Source organism: Accipiter gentilis, chromosome 31 (assembly GCF_929443795.1).
Source record: "Accipiter gentilis chromosome 31, bAccGen1.1, whole genome shotgun sequence".
NCBI lineage: Eukaryota > Metazoa > Chordata > Aves > Accipitriformes > Accipitridae > Astur > Astur gentilis.
The window spans coordinates 12083919-12106278 of NC_064910.1; the positions used below are offsets into that span (position 1 = coordinate 12083919).

General features: G+C 42.1%; 1 protein-coding gene across 3 annotated transcripts; it reads left to right on the plus strand.

Annotated features, from left to right (window-relative positions):
* Positions 1-22360, plus strand: LOC126053044 (granulocyte-macrophage colony-stimulating factor receptor subunit alpha-like). 3 transcript variants are annotated; one of them, XM_049834612.1, is made up of 12 exons: positions 1-186; positions 7824-7941; positions 8113-8249; positions 9259-9379; positions 10516-10645; positions 10732-10913; positions 12877-13016; positions 15800-15838; positions 16778-16907; positions 17567-17660; positions 18314-18395; positions 21211-22360. In XM_049834612.1, exons 2-12 carry the CDS (start codon positions 7854-7856, stop codon positions 21334-21336), a joined length of 1269 nt encoding a protein of 422 aa, XP_049690569.1. In that variant the 5' UTR covers positions 1-186; positions 7824-7853; the 3' UTR covers positions 21337-22360. The 3 variants fall into 3 exon arrangements, with proteins under 3 accessions (XP_049690569.1, XP_049690570.1, XP_049690571.1); XM_049834613.1 differs by having other exon boundaries at positions 10738-10913; XM_049834614.1 differs by lacking the exon at positions 1-186 and having other exon boundaries at positions 7858-7941; positions 8116-8249.

The window sequence follows — 22360 nt, forward strand, 5'->3', positions numbered from 1 at the left end:
GATAAACTGAGTCGCTTTCTGACTTGCAGCGTTTGCCACTTAACAGCTGCATGCAGTAAAAAACTTTAACTGGCAAAGCAAAGCACTTACTGATGCTTGCATGACCACAACTACAGGTTCAAGTGTCCTTGCCGCTTGTGATCCAAAATCAAACAAGATAAAGGAAGACGGGGTTTTCAAGAAGAGGTATGTCTCTTATTGCTGTCTATTATTTTTTCTTGTGCTGCAGAAGATTTTGTACAGAATACAAATGTTTACCAAGGATTAAGTTAGGTACAGTTATACTAGCACATGTACAAAATCCGGATTAGCTTCCTGCTTAAGAAAGTCTAGGCAAAATTTTGGAGCCTATTTGATTAAAAATGTAAATCTGTGTATATATAAAATTTCTAAAGCTTTCTGAAAGATTGAAGGAAGGCTACGAAATGTCTACGATGTCTGTTGTGCTATTTGACATTTGTTATCTGACATCTATTTTGCAGTAACTGAAAGAAATGCTGTTTTCTGTACCCTTTCTATAAATTAATCTAACTAGAAATACGTCGATTTCTATTTCTTGAAAAAAAAAAGTAAATCACAGAATCTTGGGATGGTTGAGGCTGGAAGGCATTTCCTGAGATTGTCCTGTCCCACCCCTTGCTCAGAGCAGGGTCACCTACGGCAGATGGCTCAGGGTTTTGCCCAGTCAGTATCTGCAAAGTTGGAGACTCCACGACCTCCCTGGAAAACCTATTCTAGTGGTTGAATACCCTCACAGTAAAACAGTGTCTTCTGGGTTTAAATTGAATTTCCATGATTTCAGTTTTTGCCCACTGCCTCTTGTCTGATCACTGGGCACCACTGAGCAGAGTCTGGCTCTGTCTTCCCTACTCCCCACAGTGGGGTGTTTATACACATGGGTGAGATCTTCCTGAGCCTTCACCTCTCCAGGCTGGACAGTCCCAGCTTCCTCAGCCTCTTCTCATATGTCAGAGCCCTTACCATCTTTTTGTTTCCTCGCTGGACTCTTTCCAGTAGCTCTCTGTCTTTCTTGTACTGGGAGACCCAGAACTAGACCCAGCACTCCAGGTCTGGCTTCACCGGTGCTGAGCAGAGGGGAAGGATCACCTCCCTCCACCTGCCGCCAACGTTCTGCTCAGTGCAGCCCAGGGTGCCTTGGCCCTTCTTTTCTGCAAGGCCACACTGGTGGCTCATCATCAGCTGCTTGTCCACCAGAACCCTCAGGGCCTTCTCTGCAAAGCTGCTTTCCAGCAAGTCGTCCTCAGACCATGCTGGTGCCAGGGGTTGTTGCTCCCCAGGTGCAGGACTCGGCACTTCCCTTTGCTGAATTTCATGAGGTCCTTGTCAGCCCATTTCTCCAGCCTGGCCAGGTCCCTCTGAAGCAGAACAATGGTATATCAACCACTTCTCCCAGCTTTCTGTCATCCACAGAAATCAAAATACTGATCTAAAGACTGAGCTAAATCTGGGAAAGTTGCATTTAGACAGCAATTTGACAGTGATATTTCAGTGTCTGGTATGCATCGTAAGGTTTTTATTCTTATTTCTATGCTTCCTTGTATGCTTAGCAAGTGTAGAATACTCTCTGTAAGTCCACAATGTATAAGCATCAGTTTATCCTCACATCACCCTATGAGTAAAATTCTTATTTTCATTCCTGGAAGTGTGTCATGAGCAGGAGTAACTTTCCCAGAGCCATTCAAGAAATAAAGTCACTGGCAAAGATGGGAATTAGAACCAAGGAACCTTGGTCTTAGGTGACATTTTACGGTATCATCCTACACTCACAGTTTAAGATCAAAGACAAGACACTGTACGGACTAAGAAGGTAAGAATTGAAGGTGCTCAAGTCAGTATTTAATGGATACTTTCTGTAAAAACTACTATAGACATACCACAGCTTCTAAATGTGAGTGTGTTTTCCTTCTGACACATTGATACTAAGATCCTTCTAGAGCAGACTGAGTTTGACCGTGCCTTGTTATGCAAGACCAGACTCATGTTTGCTAGCACCCAACTTACCAGGGATATGATCACTACTGCTGAGTAAGACACATCATACATCTGGTAACATTAGATAGTAAGTTTATAATGTTTCCTTGATAAGATTTTGCTACTGAAAAATTCAACATACACGCTATGCACATAGCTCTAAATAAAAGAAAACTCCAAGGCCAAGTATCACTGGCTGGCTTGTATTCATATAGCTTAGGTAGATTATGTTTATAGCAAACCTGTCTTGGAGAAGATTGCTAGGGACTGAGCTAAGAACTGAGAAGTGTGGAAACTGGGTGCTTGCGTCCCCTCTGGGGCCCTCCCCTACGTAGCAGTGTAGTCACATGCTGAGAGGTCAGGACGCTTGAGAGGTCGGCCAGGGGAGAAAGAGGAAAGAAGCAAAGCAGAAAGAAGTGTAGAGTTAAGGATGGGTGTTTTCATCCTAATGGATTCTATATTACCTCCTACATTAATGAAATATGAGGAAATACCACTTACACAAGAATTTATATGTTTCTTCTGGTCTGATCCTCCAAATAACACTCCCAACTGGCTTGACATAAATACGTGTTCCTTCTGACACCTTCAAAACAGAGGTCTGTTCAGAGCAGAGGAGTTTTACCACACCTGTCTGCAAAAGACCAGTCTGGGAGAGGGTGGAGGTCCTGGAGGTAGAAACCTCCTACAGATGTGGTGCTGGAGCCACTTGCTTGGCTACCGGGCAGAAGGCATGGATCGGTCAGCTCCTATATCTCTGATCCTGCCTGCAGGCCAGAGAAAAGCCAGGGAACCCGGCTACGTGTTGGTACATTCAGCTGGGGCGATAGAGAGAACATAGGCACAACCCAACACTAACCCCTTCGTGTGTAATGGTTTAAAAGTCCGTCAACTGTGAAACATGAATCATTTGGGAAGCAAACCCCCTTAGCGCTGTGGTCAGTGGAAATCATCATTTCTTATGAGAAAGGCGAACGCTTACAGGCCCTGCTATTCCCACAGCAAGCCCCATGACACATCCAGAGCCTGGAGGCAACGGTGCCAGCAAGCACGCTCCTCTAAACTGGCAGGGCTGCAGACGACTCCTTCGGCAGTGCTCCAGACAGGGGTTTCCATGAGAAAACGTGAACAGTGCTTGCAGTATGGGGCTGCTGTTATGTGTAGGAAACCTGAGGGAGATTTTGAAAGCAGTGAAGTCACGAGAGCAGACAGAGGGAGATGACAAGAAGAAGAAAGCAAAGACTATAAAGGAAAGGTGAGCACACAGTTGCCAGAGAATAGGAAAACAAATGCCTAAAAAGGAACGTAGGATGAGGAAAGAAAGGAGAAAATGTTAAGAGTGACTGAACAGATGGCACAAAATGGACAAAAATATGGTTATATGAAAAGGGCAGACTAGAAGGACAGGACATCTCGAGGTTCCTATGTGCATTACTGGAGAGATCACTGAGAGCATGGGAAAGTGGAAATAACTGTTGAGAGCAATATCTCACATAGCATTTTACAACCAGTCCTCCATACTGTTTGTACTTAAGATTCTTTGGTATGCCCTCCCAGCAGCTGTGGCCACATCCTTGCTGTAGCATGATGATTTACAAAGAAAAAAATTGATGCTGCAAGAGATAAGCAGAGAAGAATCAGGCTACAGTGAAGAGTCTGTCTCTGTTGCAACTCTGACATGGTGTCTTGGAGACCACAATGGATGGGTCACATGAAGCCAATTTCCACGAAATGTGAGGCGCCTCCTGGAAATATTCAAGACTCCAGCTTCCTTGGAGGGTCTGGCTAGGTTTTTGCTTTCACCACAAATGGAGTCACTCTGGAATCAGGACTCTGAAAGGAGCATGAAAATTAATATAGAAGGACAGACACGTAACAAAACATTATCATGTTTCTCTTTTTCCTGCATTTGTAAGAATTTACCTCACAGTCTTAGAATTAACCTTAGAAATACCTGCAATCAAGAGAATTGCTACTAGGAAGTTACACCACTAGGAAATACTAAAACAAATAAAAACCATTAACCAGTGTTGCTTCCTCATTTAGAAAAAAAACAGAAAAAACAAATGTTGGGAATAGAGAAATCTCTTACAAAGAGTTTTACCTTCCTCTGAGAAAAGGAAAGTGGTACCTAAGATACAGATATGTTTGACAAGAACTGATGCCACTGTTTGACTAGCTCTGCTTGGACCTTCACACTACAGGAATGAATGTGGAGTTGCCCTTTGCAGGGCTCACGCTTCCTTAGAATTTAAAGTTCCTACAGTGATCTGTAACATCTGACTCCTCAGTTGCTGATGCTGCAACAAGCAAAAACTTAAAGTAGACTCTTCTGAGGTGAGGGATGTAAACCTCTAAGAACAGAGTCAATCTAGTTTAACAAGTGCAGAGCCATTTGCGATAGAAACAGGAAAAAAATACTGTGGTGGTTTGACCTTGGTTGGCCACCAGGTGCCCACCAAGCCGCCCTCTCAATCCCGTTCTTCCCTGGTTCTCTACTTCCCATGGGCAGGTGGCATCCAGCCACTCCCGGAGAAGGCCTCAGGACACACAGCATTTGCTTCAGAAGACAAATGCCTTGATAATTAACGCCTCCTCCCACACCCCTCCTGCTTTCTCCCGGCTTTATCTGCTGATCATGACACCCTATGGTCTGGACTATCCCTTGGGTCAGTTGGGGTCAGCTGTCCCGGCTGTGTCCCCTCCCAACTCCTTGTGCCCCCCCAGCCTGCTCGCTGCTGGGGTGGGTGGGACGGGGCTGGAGAGACAGCCTTGATGCTGTGCGAGCACCGCTTAGCAACAGCCCAAACATCGCTGTGTTATCAACACCGTTCTACCTACAAATACAAAGCACAGCACTATATGGGCTCCTCTGGGGAAAGTTAACTCCAGCCCAGCCAGGATCAAGTGTTTCTTAAGCTAGAGAAGGACAACACAAGAAAGCACAGCCATGAACTACCTTGTTGAACCAGGCAGCAATGCCAACCCTCTCCTGCACTCACACAGCCTGGAAGGGGACGCGTAGCCTCCTACATGCGGTCTACCACTGCTTCACCAGGGGCAATAGTCACACGCTCTGCGAGAGACAAGAAAAGAGAAAAGTAGGCAAAAGAAACTTAACCAAGTGTAAGATTTGGTCGCTGCTTAAAAAAATGCCTTTAAGAAAAAGACTTCCAAATCAAAGAAACTCAGCAGAGGGAAACAGAAGATACTAAAAAAGCTAATAAGACTTCTATATAGCAATAGTCCAAGGCTTTGAAGCAAATAGTGAGAAATTATTTATGTGTATGTGCAGTGAATGGAGTTCACACAGATCTCTGTTGACTATAACGGGAGCTTAAACAACTTGTGCTTATGTAAATACTTACTTGTAGATACTTTTAGATGTCTTAATACCAAAATTCATCCCACACAGGATATGTGCAGGTATGCTAATAAGTCTGTTCCATTATCAAGACATTATGGAGGCAAGTCAAGAGGGGAAAGAAACACTGAAAAAAGTATTTTATAGCATTCTTCATTGAAAAGGATCATTAGCACATACCATGTCATTTTGGGAAATTGGACTGAAAGACACACAAAGACAGAAGTAGGTTCTAGAAAATACTAACAACTTACAGAAACAAAGTTGTAGGCGCAGACAACCAGAAATACCAAGAATGAAGGTGTATACTGTTTGTAATTATGTAAATATTCATTCAAATGAACTGTACATGAAGACTTGACAGTCACATTCTCTAAAATAGCTCTAAGCAGGTTCAGCATTTTTTCCTAGCCTCTCAAGTATATTTTATAGCCCAAGTTCAATTGTGTATCACTGTAGTTACGTTAGTTTAAAATTATTATGAACATAGTTCTACGAGCTAGCATCGTATTTTGATTACAAAAAAGAGATCTTGAAAGTTTAATAACATCCACAGTAAGATTCAACAATATCTGGACCCAAAACAAATAATAACAAAGGAAGTGTAGAAAAAAACTATTTAATTTAATAGTGAGATACAGTAAACTACACCTAACAACTGGGATTCTTTACTATATTCAGTTCTCCATGTAAAGAGGTAAGAAGTGAGGGATCACATATAAAAATGAAAAATTCATTCTCGTTAGTCAGGAACTGACAGAAGTGTCATCAAGTTTATGATAAATGCTGCTATTTGGATATTCAGGGCAACAGAAAAGCAGCTGAATCCAGGGCTATCCAGTGCCAAATGGCCTTTGGAAAGGCCCATCAGAATTCCAGCTCTTAAGGTACTTTTCTGAATGGAAAGCTGTTCTTAGCTGATCTGTGGTCAGGAAAGAAAAGAAGTGATAGAAAAGAGCACTGAAATTGATAGATAACATACACAATATCAACTGTATGTCTGCTGTCAGCTTTGATCTTTGCCTCCAGGAAAAGAATGAGAAGTGATTCAGGGCATTGCTCTAAACATTATTTTAAGGCTATTAAGCCCTTACTACATGAAGTCTTGAAATCAACCCCAAAAGACTTTGAAGCAAGACTGCAGATTTGCCATAGTCAAAAAAAGGTAAGCAGGTCAACATTTAATTCCTGCTAAAACCTGATGGAGATAGAGACCTTTCTCTTCCTGTTTTACTTAGACAGTCATCGTGGTTTAACCCCAGCCAGCAACTAAGCGCCATGCAGCAGCTCGCTTGCTTCCCCCCCGCCCAGTGGGATGGGGGAGAGAATCAGAAGGAAGAAGGTAAAACTCGGGGGCTGAGATAAGAACAGTTTAAGAGAACAGAAAGGAAGAAACTAATACTGGTAATAATAACAATAATAAAATGACAATACTAATAAAAGAATTGGAATATACAAAACAAGTGATGCACAATGCAATTGCTCACCACTTGCTGACCAACGCCCAGTCAGTTCCCGAGTAGCAACACCTCCCAGCCCCACTCCTCCCAGTTTGTATACTGGGCATGACATCACATGGTATGGAATACCCCTTTGGCCAGTTTGGGTCAGCTGCCCTGGCTGTGTCCCCTCCCAACTTCTTGTGCCCCTCCAGCCTTCTTGCTGGCTGGGCAGGAGAAGCTGAAAAATCCTTGACTTAGTCTAAACACTACTTAGCAAGAACTGAAAACATCAGTGTGTTATCAACATTCTTCTCATACTGAATCCAAAACATAAACCTATACCAGCTACTAGAAAGAAAATTAACACTATCCCAGCTGAAACCAGGACAGCAGTTCAGATCTCATCGATGTTTTCCATGCACTCTTAAGACATGCTGGCAGGAGCCGGTACAGGCTCTGAACAAGCCTGGTGGTGATGCTGGCTTTAACAGAGAACTCATGGAGAAGTGAGTCGTCCACACCCCGACACAACCAAAAGCCAAACCATCCATTTCCCAACAGGTGCCTTCAACAAATGGTTGAAAGCCAGTCTAAAAGCTCGCTTTGCAGCAGAAGCTGGAGCACTGAGTAGGAAAATCCGCAGTGATGTTCATAGGATCAGAAAGCAAGAAAACCTGACTTTCTGATGGTATGGTTAGGATAGTTATGTGGGACAACAGTAATCCTAAGTCATGGTCTCTGCACCAGATAAAGTGAGTGCAGGTATCTTAATGAGAGTCTGTGGCCTCTCTACCTCAAACCGCTGCACTGTAATAGACAAGAGTGAGCCTATTCAGTTCTTTCAAAGAAGAGGTGCCAGCCAGACATCTTGAAGCACACCCTCTGCTTGGCTTTTCTAAATAATATTTGCTAGGGATGAATTAGACAGCATCTTTGACTATGCCCATGAAAAAAATGAAGCTTTGCAGAAACCAAAGTACACTTTAGCATAATTTTTCTTTTTTTTTTTTTTTTTTCCCCTGAAGGCTTCATTGTCTCTTTCCAGAGAAGAAAAGATGTTTGATACTCTTGGACTTCTTTGCGTGATTTGGTGCTGTGTGGTGCTATTTCATCCTCTGCATGCTGACATCCAGTGTATGGGGTGTAAGTATATTTTTGTAGATACAACCTGAGAAACAGTGTTTAATTCTTCATTTATCAGAGATATTTGCAATTAATCTGGCAATTGTCATCTTAAGCCTGACAGATACTATCCTCTGCATTCAACAAAAACAATAGCATATCCTTACTGAGCTTATTCTGTAACACTTTCAGCAGAGGCACAAGAATCACCTATTACAAACGTGAAAATGAATTGGATAAAAATGGAACTGTCCTGGGAGAGCAGCAAGAATTTCTCTAAGTACAAATGTGCCATCAGGAACAGCGTCACGAGAAGTGTACCGAAAGAGGTAAACCTGCTATTCATTGAGAAAATATTTGAATTGAAAATAATTGCGCCTTTTTCTTTACCTTTTATCGACTTCACTTACTTTGAAAAAAAATGAATCAGTTGCAGGTAAAATCTGATCAGTGATTGTTTGCAGTCTACAGCTTGATCTGCCAGGGGCTGTGGAAAGCTGTCACGAATGCCAGGGTGCATTTGCTGCAGGAGGAGCATCCCATGCATACCACGGAACTGAAGTTCCAGCCCCAAAGTGGAAAGGAGGCAATAGCCTGAACTGTACCTACACTGATACATGAACAGGGATGTAGCTGCTGATAAAAGGGGCTGTGAGACTCCTAGAGAATTTAGAGAGACAGAGCAAAAGACCCTTCAAATAAATAAAAATGAATTCCCTAAACACTGCCATTGATTTTCATTATCTCAAGTTCTTCACTTGTTTCCCAGTAAAATGGATCATGCCTGTAGCAAAGGTTATGTTATAAGCCCACATTAGCCAAAGAGAAAAGTAGGAAGCTTGACAGAGAGATAGAGATGGCTTGTTTATCCTAGCAAAGCAGATGTCTTAAATAGAAATACATATTACAAAACCACATCACATCTTTATTGAAGATTATAATGCCATAGACACCTTTTTGACCCCTGGGGAGGTCAGACAAGGACTTCTGTTTTTCTTAATCCTTTGATTAAATACTGTTGTGGTTCCCCTATTTATTATCTTCTGTTATGCCACTGAGGTACTATTAGCCTTCTCTAATAGTTGCACGCTAGTGTAGCATCCAACTCCTGAGTTGCAAAGCTTTTTCTGTAGTCACGCTTTTGATCACTCAGCTCCATTCTACAGCACCCTCAAATGGTAAAGGAGAGAGTTGGCTTTTGAGCCTAAGACACATACATATACATGCAAGATTTTGGCCCCACAAATTGAGTTTCTAAGTTGCACTTCCATGGCCAGCATCATCTAAGACCAGCAGAGGAAAAATAGAGAAATAAAACATTAACAACTTCTTTTTCAGGTGAATAGTTCACTATGCAGTTTTCCAGTGCAATTCTACATGCCCCTGCACAAAGGGGTATCCTTTATCATTGAAGTGCCAGACACAAACATCTCAGAACACTGCACCTTTATCCGTGGAGGTAATGTCTATGGTCTGGGTAAGGTTTTCTCCATTTGCAATCTTTGAAGATAAACAATCAACTTTCCTTAGAAAACAATCCCTTACACAGTAGGTAACCACTTTATTTTCTATTAAAGATTTTTTTGCAGATCTGCTAAAGTTATTTGCTCTGCAATGAATCTTTCCACAATTCTGCAAGAGCTGCATTACTACAAATGTATCAGTAATTGCATTATTCTCATTCGTACTAGGGCTCCAAAATGCTACTAAATTACAGTGGTTTAAAGGTGGATTCAAATAACTGTTCTGGCTGTCACAAATTAAGATGTTAGCGCCCATTTCTTTATTAAATGCTTTTCTGCTGGGCTCTTGCTGAGTTTGCCAAGAGCCAGACCACAGCACTAGCTAAAGGCACAGTCTGGAGATCAGTGAAACCCATAAAATGGGAGGAGGAGAGGAAAAAATATGCCGATGCTAAGCAGCCAGGGGCAAACTGAAGGTAGCAATCTCCTAATCTGGTCCTGGTGTGCCCTCAATACTGGGTGCTGGAGGGGGCTGGAGGCAATAGCGGAGGAAGCCTTCATCCTTTCACCGAAGTTGGGGCACTGAAATTTGGCTGAAGGAGAAGAGAGAAGGAGGCTGAGCATGCCTGCACAGCCCAGCCCTGAGGGAGCTTCCAAAGAAACAAGGTTCCCACTTCAGTGTGCTCCAGAAAAGGAAGAGATCAAGTCACTTTTGCCCCCATCAGGGTGGAAAGATCTAGCTAGGAGCCTGTTTGGCTGGAGGGCAGAAAAAAGCCCAACCTTACTTTTAAAAGTCTCAGCTTTTAAAATGCTGTGTGTCAACACTTCAGGAGTAGATTCCTGGGCGTTAATTGCAAAAGGACAAATTCTTCTCTCTGTAGCACCAAGGATGGTGTTATAAGGCAACGTGCCTTCCTTTACCTGTGTGAATGTTCTGCTCACTCCCAGATTTCACTGTTCAGAGGCAGTCAAAATAGGGTGAGAGTCTAGCTTTCTCTCAGCTGTCATTCCTAACCCAAGCAATAACCAGCTGGCGTTGCAGGTGTCTAACATATCTCAGCATGTGCCAAGATCCTCCAGCTTGGAACAGTCACACAACTTTTCCTCATCACGGATATTCCTGTGTTTGCAGGCATGAATGGGTCAGCCATTGAAAACTTCTCCTGTGTGATTTATAACATCTCCCTCATGAACTGCACTTGGCAGCCAGGCAGGGATGCTCCAGGAGATACCCAATATTTTCTCTACTGGCAGAACTCGAGGTAAGTAGGTCCACTTGAGTCCAGGGAAGTCTGAATTCTCATTCGACACATCACATTGACCGCATTTAACTAAATTACCTTGCTAGAAACAGGTATGAAGATGCAATGGAATGTAAGCTCTACATTAAAGATGAAAATGGCAGAAACACAGGATGTATGTTCCAAAATGTGAGCATAGAGCCTGAAAAAGCTTACTTCCTGGTGAACGGGTCTAGCAAAGATGCCCTGATCCAGTTCTATGATGAGTACATTCAACTGTATAAAATTGGTAAGTGAACATTTTTATTTTATAAAATAAAGAAGCAAGGAATTTTCCTCAAAGAGAAAAGAAGAATAAAACAAAGCCTGTAGCCATTGCAGGATCCTGCACTGCAGGACAGACTTTGCTCCCGATAATTTTTGGAACAATACTCTGTCAGCTAACTAAAACAAGCAAAGGCAGAGGCAGCTTGAAATAACTGCTCAGAGAAGTGGTGTGAACATGTCCATGGAATCCAGATGATGAAAGGCAACGGTTAGACTTTCAAGGCCCCCTTTCTGATGGGCTCATTTTGCCATCCCTTAATTCCATGCTTCTCTGAGAGCCACAAGAGCTCCTAAAACCAGAGGGAGGGTTCAACTTGCAAATTAAGGCTGCATTAGTTAAATATGTGGGTACCTATGTGTGAGCTAGGTGTTTAAGCTCCAGCAGAGATCTGGGACAGGATTCGGTTGCCTAAAAACATGCCTCTAGTGCCATTTGAGACACCCTCAGACTCTTCAGGCATCCACAAGGCTTGCAGATTGTCACGACCCAGACTGGACAGACCAAGGAGTCCTGTTTAATTCGAAATTCCCTCAGGCTAAATTAAGGTGAAACGACACCAAAAGGTCAGTTAAAGATTTTATGCATGACAGAAGGAAATGGAACTGGGGAGGGGTGATAGTAGGTGGCAGAGTTTCTCACAATAGGGATTGGCATAAGACTACTTCCGTAACCCGTGTAACCATATACATCAATTCAGGGAATTAAGGAGATCCCTCCCGTTGAGTCCCGAGGTTCAGAGCAGACCCCCTTGCTTTCCAGACTCCTCCTCAGAGAAGGGTCTAGGGGCGGCTGGATCCACTCTTAGTCTCCGACTTGGTCAACGGTTTACGTCTTGAAACGGATGAGGTGTAGGGATTGTGGAAAATGAAAGAGAGAGGAAGACAGAGAGAGAAAAAGGAAGAGAGAAAGATTTCACCGGTCCTGGGTCCAGCGTTGGTCCAGCCAGCCGAGGGGTCCAGTCCCGGTGGGCTTGCGCACCCGGGGCTTCAGTCTGTGCCCTTCTATCATCCTTGCCCCTCCTTCGGGCGGGCACCCAAACTCATCAGGCTAATGAGCAGTTTGTGAGCCTTTGGGTTTGGGGGTCCTTTGTGGAGTAACTTCTCCTTCCCTGCAGACACGGCCGTTGTTTGATCTCTGTATCAGAAGAGCTGATCAGAACAGGGAGCTGCGCACCCTCCAGCACGCCCTCCCCCTCCTGTTGCTGAGGTCTGAGCTGATGGGCTTTCCACCTCGGGTCCTTGCTCTGCAGGGTTTGTCTTTAAGCAGAACTTGCCCCACCACAATGTTTGAGACAGTAACTCTTTCAGTCTCTCCCACAGCCGTGGCCCAGGACCTGTGAGAGACCAGGGTCCTCCCGGTGTCCGCAGCGTGAGGCTGGCTCCTGCCTGCAGCTGATGCAGGCTGTAAAGCCCACAGCGGTTCAGACGAGTACGCCTGCTCCGCGGCGCACCAAAGAGCTCTGCAGACATCATGGGCACTACTGATGAGGTCTTCGCTGACTAGAGTGGTAGACACTTAGGTCACCCCTAGTCAACTCTATTGTAGGCACTCAAATTCAGATGACTTGATCTTCTACATGAATAATACCAAACAAACAAAAACTTCCATCTTTATTCTTAGGGAGACTTGCATTGTCAATGTGAAATTTAGATGTAGAAGAAAATGTCACTCTGCTGATTGTACTACTGAATTACAGAAAATTCTTCATACATTTTTTACATGAACTTCCGTTACTTCAGATGTCCAACAACTGAAGTGATACGTTCCCAACTTTTGCTACTGTATTTTACTCCTGTTTGCCAGATAACATTTGTTAACAACCGTAGCACAGTCGTACATCAGTTGCCTCAACTTCACATGTATTTTGCTATGAACACATGAGTTGTAGCTGATTACTGACCATTAATTATTTAATTTCTTCCAGAAATACTTACTCCTCCATTAAATATCACTGCCAATTGCACTAGAGATTCAGTGGGTTGCATAATTACATGGCAACCACCCCTTACAAGTCATATGAAAGACACGGGCTGTTTTCAGTATGAAATAAGCATACGAAATAAGGTAAAAACAATTTTTTGGTTTGTATTTGGCACCGTACCTATGTACATGCATATCTATAACGTGCAAACTTCTGTTTCCTTTATTTATTAACTTCTCTTTCGTAAGCCGTGCTGTCCTCCTGCTCCAGCTCTGCTGGTCTCGCATCGCACCGCTCACGACCTTACTTCAACCTGATCAGAGGCGCAAAGCAGAAAAGCAGATGAGAGCAGGGGAACGTCACGAAGGGTCTCTGTCCAAAGGCTGGGAGAGCTCCCGAGATGCTTTCCTTGCATGAGCACGTCTCGCGGGAGACGACTGCGTGATGGCAGCCTGCGATCCGCAACCAGGGCGCTGCCTTAGTGCCAGCCTCCAGCCCAGGCCAGGGCCCCTCACCCTCCTCCTGCTTCCCAGGAAGGAAAAAATACATTTTTTACAGGTGGCTTCAGCCCCTCCATTTCAACACGTGGGACTGTTTTGCCCCCCTCAGCCCCCACACCTCTCCTCCACCACCTCTGTTGCCCTTTGGCAGCCCTTCCCTCCGGCGCCGGTCTTCCCCGGAGCCTGGCTGAGCCAACCCGTGGACCCCCGCCGGTCCACACAGCGTCCGCCAAAACCTCCGGTTTGAACCCAGCGCTGAAACAGAAGCCACTCTTCTGAAAAATTAGATACCCGCAACTCAGGGGAAAGTTCGCACAGGCCCAGGGGAGACGCCTCTGCAGCCAGGTGTGGTGTTACCTTCTCCTTCCAAGGCAGGTGACAGACAAATCGTGTCCCTAAAGTGCTTCTTTCTTCCCGTTGGCTGCAGGAGAGGAATCTAAAATGTCTCTCTCAGACGTAAACATGTATGTACCAAAAGTGAGCTGGGATTCCTCCTACGCTATAGGCAGAGCACTGCCAACTTACCAGAGTGAAAAGTGCAGGACAGCACAGAGTACGTGCTTTACCTCAGCTGAGGTACGTCTCGTTTCCACCACGTACGATGGAGCAGAGAGGCTGAGGCGTCAAATCCTCCTCCACAAATCCCAGTGCCTAAAAGACCCGATTCTAATATCCCCAAGGACAAAGGGCAGCAAAACTCTTTGAGCCCAGGAGTTTGACAAGGAGGCAAGAAATAGCACTCTTCCTCCCCATCCCTGGGGTACCTGCTTTACCTTTACATGATTTCCACACGTGGATGATATCTGTGCCATGACAGATTAGTGCTCCCTACCTAACCCATTCCCAGCCACAGCTCAGAAGCTTACCGCAGTGGCAATTCCTCAGGCATTTGTAACACAAGGCCATTATACGAAAGATCAGCTAAGGGTTAAACATCAATATACAACCACAATAAAGCAATACAGCATTAAAACTCATTAATTCATTCAAAACAAGGCCTGCAGCTTGCAGGCTGTTTGGATTCTTGTGTGCATTAATAGTATCTGTCTTGGCAGCTATTTCAAGGAGCAATTGCAGTACACACAGCTTTCCAGCTGGCTAGAATGATTTGACAGCAAGACCTTGTGTGAAATACTTAAAATGTTTTACCAGAAGATATAAGTTACAACATATGACTAAAGCAATATTATCAAAAGGTTTCTTTTAAAGAAATACACGTTACCTCTTCTTCCCCGCACCGCAGTCAGAATGAGTGGAGTTCAGTAGATTCCTACACTTGGGCGTGAAATTCATCTCGCAGACTGAGACACCTTAATGTAGGCATCTGCAAAGGCGCACGGATATCTGGTAACAGTCAATGCACATCCAGGGCTTTGTGCAGCTGAGCAGTAGGCGTCTCATTCCCCGTAAGGTGCTACAGGTAGTGAAGGTCCCAGAGGTACCTACGTGGAGATAGCAGATGTAACTCACACTTTTCAGGAGGGACCATCCGAGGTAAGGCAGCTGAAATGGCACTGCACACCTGAAGTTTAGGTAACTCATTTGCACCCTCCCGATTCACAGCACAGGCTGGTGACTTCCATCATGTCCTAAAAGTTGAAAGAGCTCAGCTGATGATGAGTAATGGGGAAATACTTGGTCTACTTTATAACGCAACATACACAGCGGGTGTATTTTCTGAAATGAGACGTTCTTTCCAATAACATCTTTCTGACTTTTCCATAATGCCAGCTATCCTTCTGACATTACATGTGACAGATGTTTCCAGGACCTCAGCTTTTCAATGTTTTCTGGGATCCTTGCTAAAATCACTGCTGTTGATTTTGTTCACTCAATTTTGAACGTATCTTTTTTTTCAAAATTTTCAGGTTCTTTGATCCAGGTCAATGTTTGATTCTAGTTAATTAAATTTTGATTGTATGGGATGCGTAAGTAGCTCTTCAGAGTACTTTGTGGAAAGACCCTGAGTATGGATCACTCAGACGTCTAACAGAGACTTTGACTGGAAGGAGGGTAAATTTGCTGTTCACATCAGTTTTCTGCCCCATGTTATCAAACCATTGTGAAATCACAGCTTGTAGATCTGCTGTGTTTGGAGGATAATTTGATTGCTTGCGTAATTTGGATATACTTCTGCTGAATGAGAATGCACAGTGTAAATACGCCCTTAGAGTCAAATACACCTTCTCACAGCCACTGATAAATAATTCAGGTTTCCTTCCTTCTCTGAAATGAAATAGAGGAAGCCAAAACTCTGAATAAAGTGCTATATTCTGGGACATTAGTGGAGCACAATATCCAATTGATTTTTCAGTTTAAAATTACTTATAATTTTTATAAGGAAGAAAATGAGAACAAAAGAGGGAGAAGTATTTGACTGTGTGACAAGAAAGTAATAAAAATGAAGATTTTTCTTGGGTTTGCAGGATGAGCCCGAAGAAGAGAAAAAGGATGACCGTTCTGAAGTAAGTATTCTTGTCATATACAAATTTGTGCTTTTGCCCACTTAAGCATATAAATACCATTATATAAAATATACTTACTTCTAGAACTATAGTTTTTGTATCAATATAGCAATGAGAATTTAGAAAAACATGTTCCTGTGGTATCTTTATGTCTAAACTTAATACATCCCTTTTGGATGGGGTAGCTCAGACTAAGCAGAATTTTCCATGCATTTCACAAAACTTCATACTTTCCATTTATTGCACAAACAGATTTTGCTTAGGACAGATGTGACATTTTGCTTAATAAAAATTGGAAACATTCCCTTTCTCATATCTGTTGGTGGAAAAACACCACGGTAGTTCAGGATAGCGAGACAGAGGGAACGCCGAGATCTTCAAAACCTGTGGAAGTTAATACACAGTGCCAGTCTTCCCCTGAAAAATGAGGGATCCCCTCAGCCCTGGAAGCATCTTAGGCCTGGCAGATTCCAGACTTTGTATAAAGTGTCATGAGGCCAGACGATACAGTTCTGTTATTGGATTGTCTCACAGACATTGAGTCTGTTTAGCGAAGACAGACACCATCCAGGGAATATTTGCATGGCTAATCCCTGTAAAGGTTGTAAGGTGAGTTTACAGGGTGCTTCCCCAGTTTCAGCTTTCTGTCCTTCTGGGTTTTTTTAGGATCCATAAAGAAGGACAGGGAAAAAAGTGTCCTTAAAGCATAATAAAATAAATGAAAGACCCAATGAAGTTCAAAAACCAGAAAGATTTGGTGGCAGGATGAACTAATTTATCATGGGTTTAAATTTGGGGAGAAGAATATTTAACTAGAACATACCTACAAAATCATACAAATTAGTTTTTTATAGAAACTGTATCAGGAAATTAAACCCCCAAATTTTATTAGCATTTTCCTATGGGGTGAAATGCACAGTCTGATTGCTTTGATTTTAGGTAAGGAATGGCAGCTACGAATTCCAAAATTACAATGAGAAAAAAAAATACGTTCTGAAAATCAGAGCACGTGGAAAATACTGTCGTGTAAGCTCAAACTGGGGGGAATGGAGCGAACCCATCGAGTTCGGTAAGACTGTGAAATATTATTTAATACAGATTTTTTTTTTTTTTCCAGTTTTACCATGTTTGCCTCCCTTGCTCCCTCACACTCACAGATACAACTAAACTCTTCATTCTTACCTAAAGCCATGGAAGGAACTGGGTGGAAATTATTCATGTGGAGGAGGAGAAGCTCCAATACTATGGCAAGGGAGGCCGATACCAAAGGGAGGCTTTGATTAGGTGGGATCGTGAAGGCAGCAGTCACTCAGATGCCAGGGCTACAGGAACAGGCTGAGACAAACCCAGTCTTGTCTTCGGTCCAAAGTGCTGAGGCTGCCTTTCAGTTCTTCAAGTTTTTGCCGTGAATATCATCCCCTTCCTTCTGCATCTTCCTTTTCACCCTTTCCTCAACGCCCTTGTTACAGTTCCACCACTTTTGCTGTGTTATTCATTCTCTGACTCTCTTTCTTCTTCTCCTTTTCTGGATTTTTTTTTTAATTCTCTACATTTTAAATGTTTGAAATGGTTTAAAATGCGTCACGTGTACCTGAACTTTTTTACAAGGTTCTGTAAGAAGTCAAGTTGAAGTCTTCAGATCATCAGGTGAAATTTGCATTCATTACTGACAGTCACAAAGGTAGCTTTTTGGCATGCTAAGATATTTCTCTTTCTTGGATGTTTCAGGTCAAGGGAAAGATTACTTTATTTTTGTGATTTTATTTCTGATAGCACTTGGAACAATCTCAGTGACACTGCTCCAATATTGTCTTTTCAAAAGGTAAATCAACCTTATTGATGTAGAAACGATTGATACAGTATTATTTCTATGAAACATATTCTTCCTATTTCCTACCTTCCTACCTACAAACTTAAATAATCTGATTATTAATGTAATGAAGTATTATTACCAGTATTGTCACGGATGGCACTTTGGCATGGAAAATCACTACAATTGAAAAAGGGGGAAAGGATATTTAAGTTAGTAAGTGATGGATTCCACCAGATCCTGCAAAAACATTTCTGTTCTCACTTTTAAGCATTTAACATCCACATCGCTTTGAAGCTATTGGCTTCAGACAGTACCAGACAAGAGAGAACAGGGACAAACAAAGATGTCATTATTCTGATAAAATTTCTCACTTACTTGTGGAAGAAAGTTATGTCATGTGATTTATTGAAAGTCATTGTTTAATAAAGTATTTACTGTGACTCTGGTCACAAAAAAAATTTTAGTTACCCCAGTGATAAGTGCACTAATAGGTATCCTTCAGTCTACACTCAATATAATTTACTTCTCACTTCGTGATTTGTAGAGCAACAGCTATTCAATCTTGAATGTAAAAAGCGTCCTTAAGTACAACACAAAATATTTGTGTTAAGTTATATTACCAGGATTTTTAATTTCTTTGCAACCCCATTTTCTACCCAAAGGTATTGCAGTTTCAAGAGCATATTTTCTCCCATACCACAACCAAGAGAAAAATTTAATGCATCAACTGATGAAGATATCCAGGTATGCTTTCTTTTCAATTCAGTCAAATTTGTTAACTATAAACTACGATAGGCCAAAGACTAGAAGAATTGGCATATAAAGATGAGCATTAAATTTGGTCCTTTAAAAAATAATTTGCTTTCATGCAAAGTATGCTGTTTTGAAACTAGAAATGCTCTATGCTAGTGCTGAGACTAGGGATTATCCTGTACATATTTGCAGCCATATTTTAAGACCAGAGTTATCACTTTTACTGAGACTGGTAATTTCTGCATGTAGCAGTTTTTCTAGGTTGCTGTTCACACTTTGAAAATAACCTAAGTGAGGAAGCATTTTCCATTAGCATTTTCAAATATCAATGATCATAATACAATGTGAATATATACAAGTCTGACCTGTACCTATGTAAAAATCCTGTTGCATTGAATCATGAAAATCAACAGGGATGGAACTGGCCTTCCTCTTTGCTTCAGCATAGGATTAGCTATGACGGTTTCAACGTTACATGCAAACTGTGTTTGACCGATATTCTGTAGCATCCCTCTGCAGTCTATTCCAACGTTTCATTAGCCTTACTTTCAGAAAGCTTTATTAATAGCCTGTTTTGCTGCACTTAAAATCCATTACTTCTTATCCTTATTCCTTTCCTGTCTACGGTATCTTACGCACTTGCACGGTCAACAGCGGCTAACTCTTCCAGTCTTTCTTCACGTATCATGACAACCAGGCTTCAAACCGTTCATACTTCTCATTTGTCCATTTGAATGGCGGTTTGTCCAGTGTCTGCACAGCAAGGGAATGCTTTCTATCAGCTGGCTGAAGTGAAGATGTACTTTAAATCAATATATCAGGCTAGTTGTTTATTGCCTACAAAGTTTCAGTGGGCAACAGTACCCTTTTCAATGAGGCTTTCGAAAGTGACACTGAAATTTTCCTTCAACCCTTTACAAAGTATCCTCAAAGCTATTACTACTAAACCTCTCTAGTTTATATAGTTCATACCAGCACATTGGGCTAACCTACTTCTCTTTGGTCCTACCACTTTGGCTTTAATAGAAGGCAGGTAGCGAGGCAACTTGGATGAGTTTCCTCACATACCTTAAGTCATAAATACCCGATAGCTCACTTCATATCAGGCTGCCAGAGGTAAGGCTACGCAGCAGCAGCAGTCCACAGTCCATCGTTTTATCAAATAGCAATTTGCCTGTAAAGTAGCAAGCAGTCCTTCAAAAATTGCAGACTCCAGATTGCTTGCTTTTACAAAACTTGGGCAGCTTCCAAATTCCTGCGCATATACTACCAGAACCACTCACATCACCCCGCTACAACCCAGAAGCCTTTATGGATGTGGTTTTGTAGACGGTGGCACAGGCACTTCCACGCAAGCAGCAACTTCTCGGCACTCGCTGTCAGAGTTCACGCGAAGTCCTCAGCTCAGGTTGCCTCATACCTGCCAACACGCACGGTGAAGCTAATCTGTAAGTCTCTGACGTGTCTAAACAGTTTCTAGCCGACTCTTTGCCTATTTTAATCTAATCTTAAAGCTTAGTTCTATTTTACCTCTTTTTTCCACACTCGGGTATCTTTAACACTGATTGAATGCTGTAATTCTTCAAAGCGGGGAATAAAGCACAAATAGGTTATCTCAGGAGAGCTCCCCTTCTCCGGGAGAATTGCACATGACTATCTCTTCCTGGCATTTAGTGCTAGTATTTTTGGGAGTTATTTTGAAACCTGTAATGTCCTTTGCTAATCACACCTTCTTAAAGCTTGTGTTTCCTCATTTTGTCCCTACTTACTCGATGACCTTTCACGTTTTCTCATTATTTGTCCTGTTTCACAATACAACTTTTCCTTAGATCACTGAAAAACCTCATGATTTACAATCCTAACCTTTCTGCTCCGAGTTTGCACTTGTATCCTTAACACTCATGATAAAAGAACTGCCGGTTTTCTTATTTGCTGTGGCCAAGATCCTACCAATCAATTCACTCAGTACATCACACCCCTTGCATTCCTCTAATCCATTTTATTTTACTCAACTTCCTTCACTTTTTGGTCATTCTCACCCCAAACGCTTTCCTCACCCTCACCCAGAACTATACTTTAATACTTTAATTTTCCTGAATTAAATACCTCCCAAGAACTTGCAAGACACACTCTGTGTGCAGATGCGCTGTTTTCCTTGGAGAATGGCCGAGTAGCGCAAAACACCATGACCACAAAGCCCTGCAGTGCTTAGCAATCCGAGATTTCCTAGACAAAATTCCCTACCAAGACATCTGGGTTTGATGTTCTGTGACATACCCTCAATATTACAGCAAGCTTGCCTTTTTTTCCCCCCCCCTCCTTCTCCCTGCCCCTCCCCTTACAAACCCTCCTTTTTTAAAAATCAAATTTACCTCCCCTCAATATTTTAAGCCCCAAGCGCTGTACTATGATCTTCCCTAGAAACTTCCACTGTCGTAGAACTCTCCAGGTTAACCACCATCAAACTGTATGACAGCAACCAAAATGTTTTCTAAGTCTAGTTAATGCCTACGTATGCAAAACTCAGACAATACTCACTGCATAAATTTCTTCTATTGTCTCAGTTAAGGTTGTCTATCATTTAAATCAACTTTTATTCTTTTTCCTTCTGCTGACAAATAGCTAGTACTGACCACAGATGTTAAAAGTCAAACAATACTTAACTGTTTTCTCCTGCTTTGCAAGCATTACTTGCATATTAAAATAGCAAGACTTTGGTACTGGTGTATCTAACACTTAGAAATGTTCTCCGATCAACCGTGACTCTGGAGCTTATTGCATGTTACACAATTTTCTTTCTCTTTAGACAAAATATGTAAATCTACCAAAGACACATTGTACCGAGGAAATAACTATGGTTGAAGAGATGACCCAACTTTCCAAAAAGAAAACACGTGGATTCCCCAACATGAAAGAAAATGGATTCCCCTGACAAGTACTTCAAACCAGACCAGAAATTACTATAATCACCTATAAAAGCCTGTCCCATAAAAATCCATCTAAAATGGAGCAGTGGAAAAAAGTGGAGAAAAATCAGTAAAATTTGTTCTTCTCCCTTTGTTCAAGAACACAATGCCTGGCAGCTAAGCTTTTCTGCAAATGTCCGCTGCGAAGACTTGCTTAAACCTCGCTGAGATTTTCTTCACAATGTGAGACAAGGCCTCTCATCCACAACACAAAAGAAACTTATTTCCCATCTTCACCGCTATCATGCTTCTTTCCTCTGAACATGATTTCCTAGAGGATGATAGGACTGCTTAAGAATGCCACAGGAGTAAATTTTCCCAGCTTATCATTTTTATATACCCAGACTATTTTCTGAAGCAGAAACTAGCTCTCTTTAAAGTGTGTTTAAAACTGCCCTTCAACCTTGCAACCATCAATACCAAAGTGTCACCGTATATTCAATGAACTTTATGCAAAACAGAAAATGGGAAATAAAACAACACTTGCCAAAATGAACTATTAATGCTGGGCTGCCAGTCAATCCTTTCATGAGCTCAGTATTTCCAATGCAAATGTGAACCTCTGCAATATTAAATTAATATGGACTTAACTCACATAGATAGTATTTAAATCTTCAAAAAATCCAGTGTAAGTGTTGTGAGAATTGGAATAAAATCTTAATAACTGGATTTTAAATGTAAAGATTTCCTTATACCAATGCATTTTATTTCTTCCCTTCAAAGGATGCAAGACCTATTTCCAATGCCTTTTAAAAACAATATAGGCTTTACATGCCAGTATTTTCTTAAACAAATTCCAGATCTTTTCCTGTTAAAAATATTTTTGAAAATAAATACATTTCAACAAGTGTTCCAATAAGGCAGAGAACAAATGCTTTTTTTAAAAGTCTCATTTATTGTTTGCCTCTTACGTTCCCACACTGCATAATCACACACTGAAAATTGCTGCTGCATGACTAAGGGAAGCCATATACTGAAAAAAAAAATAAA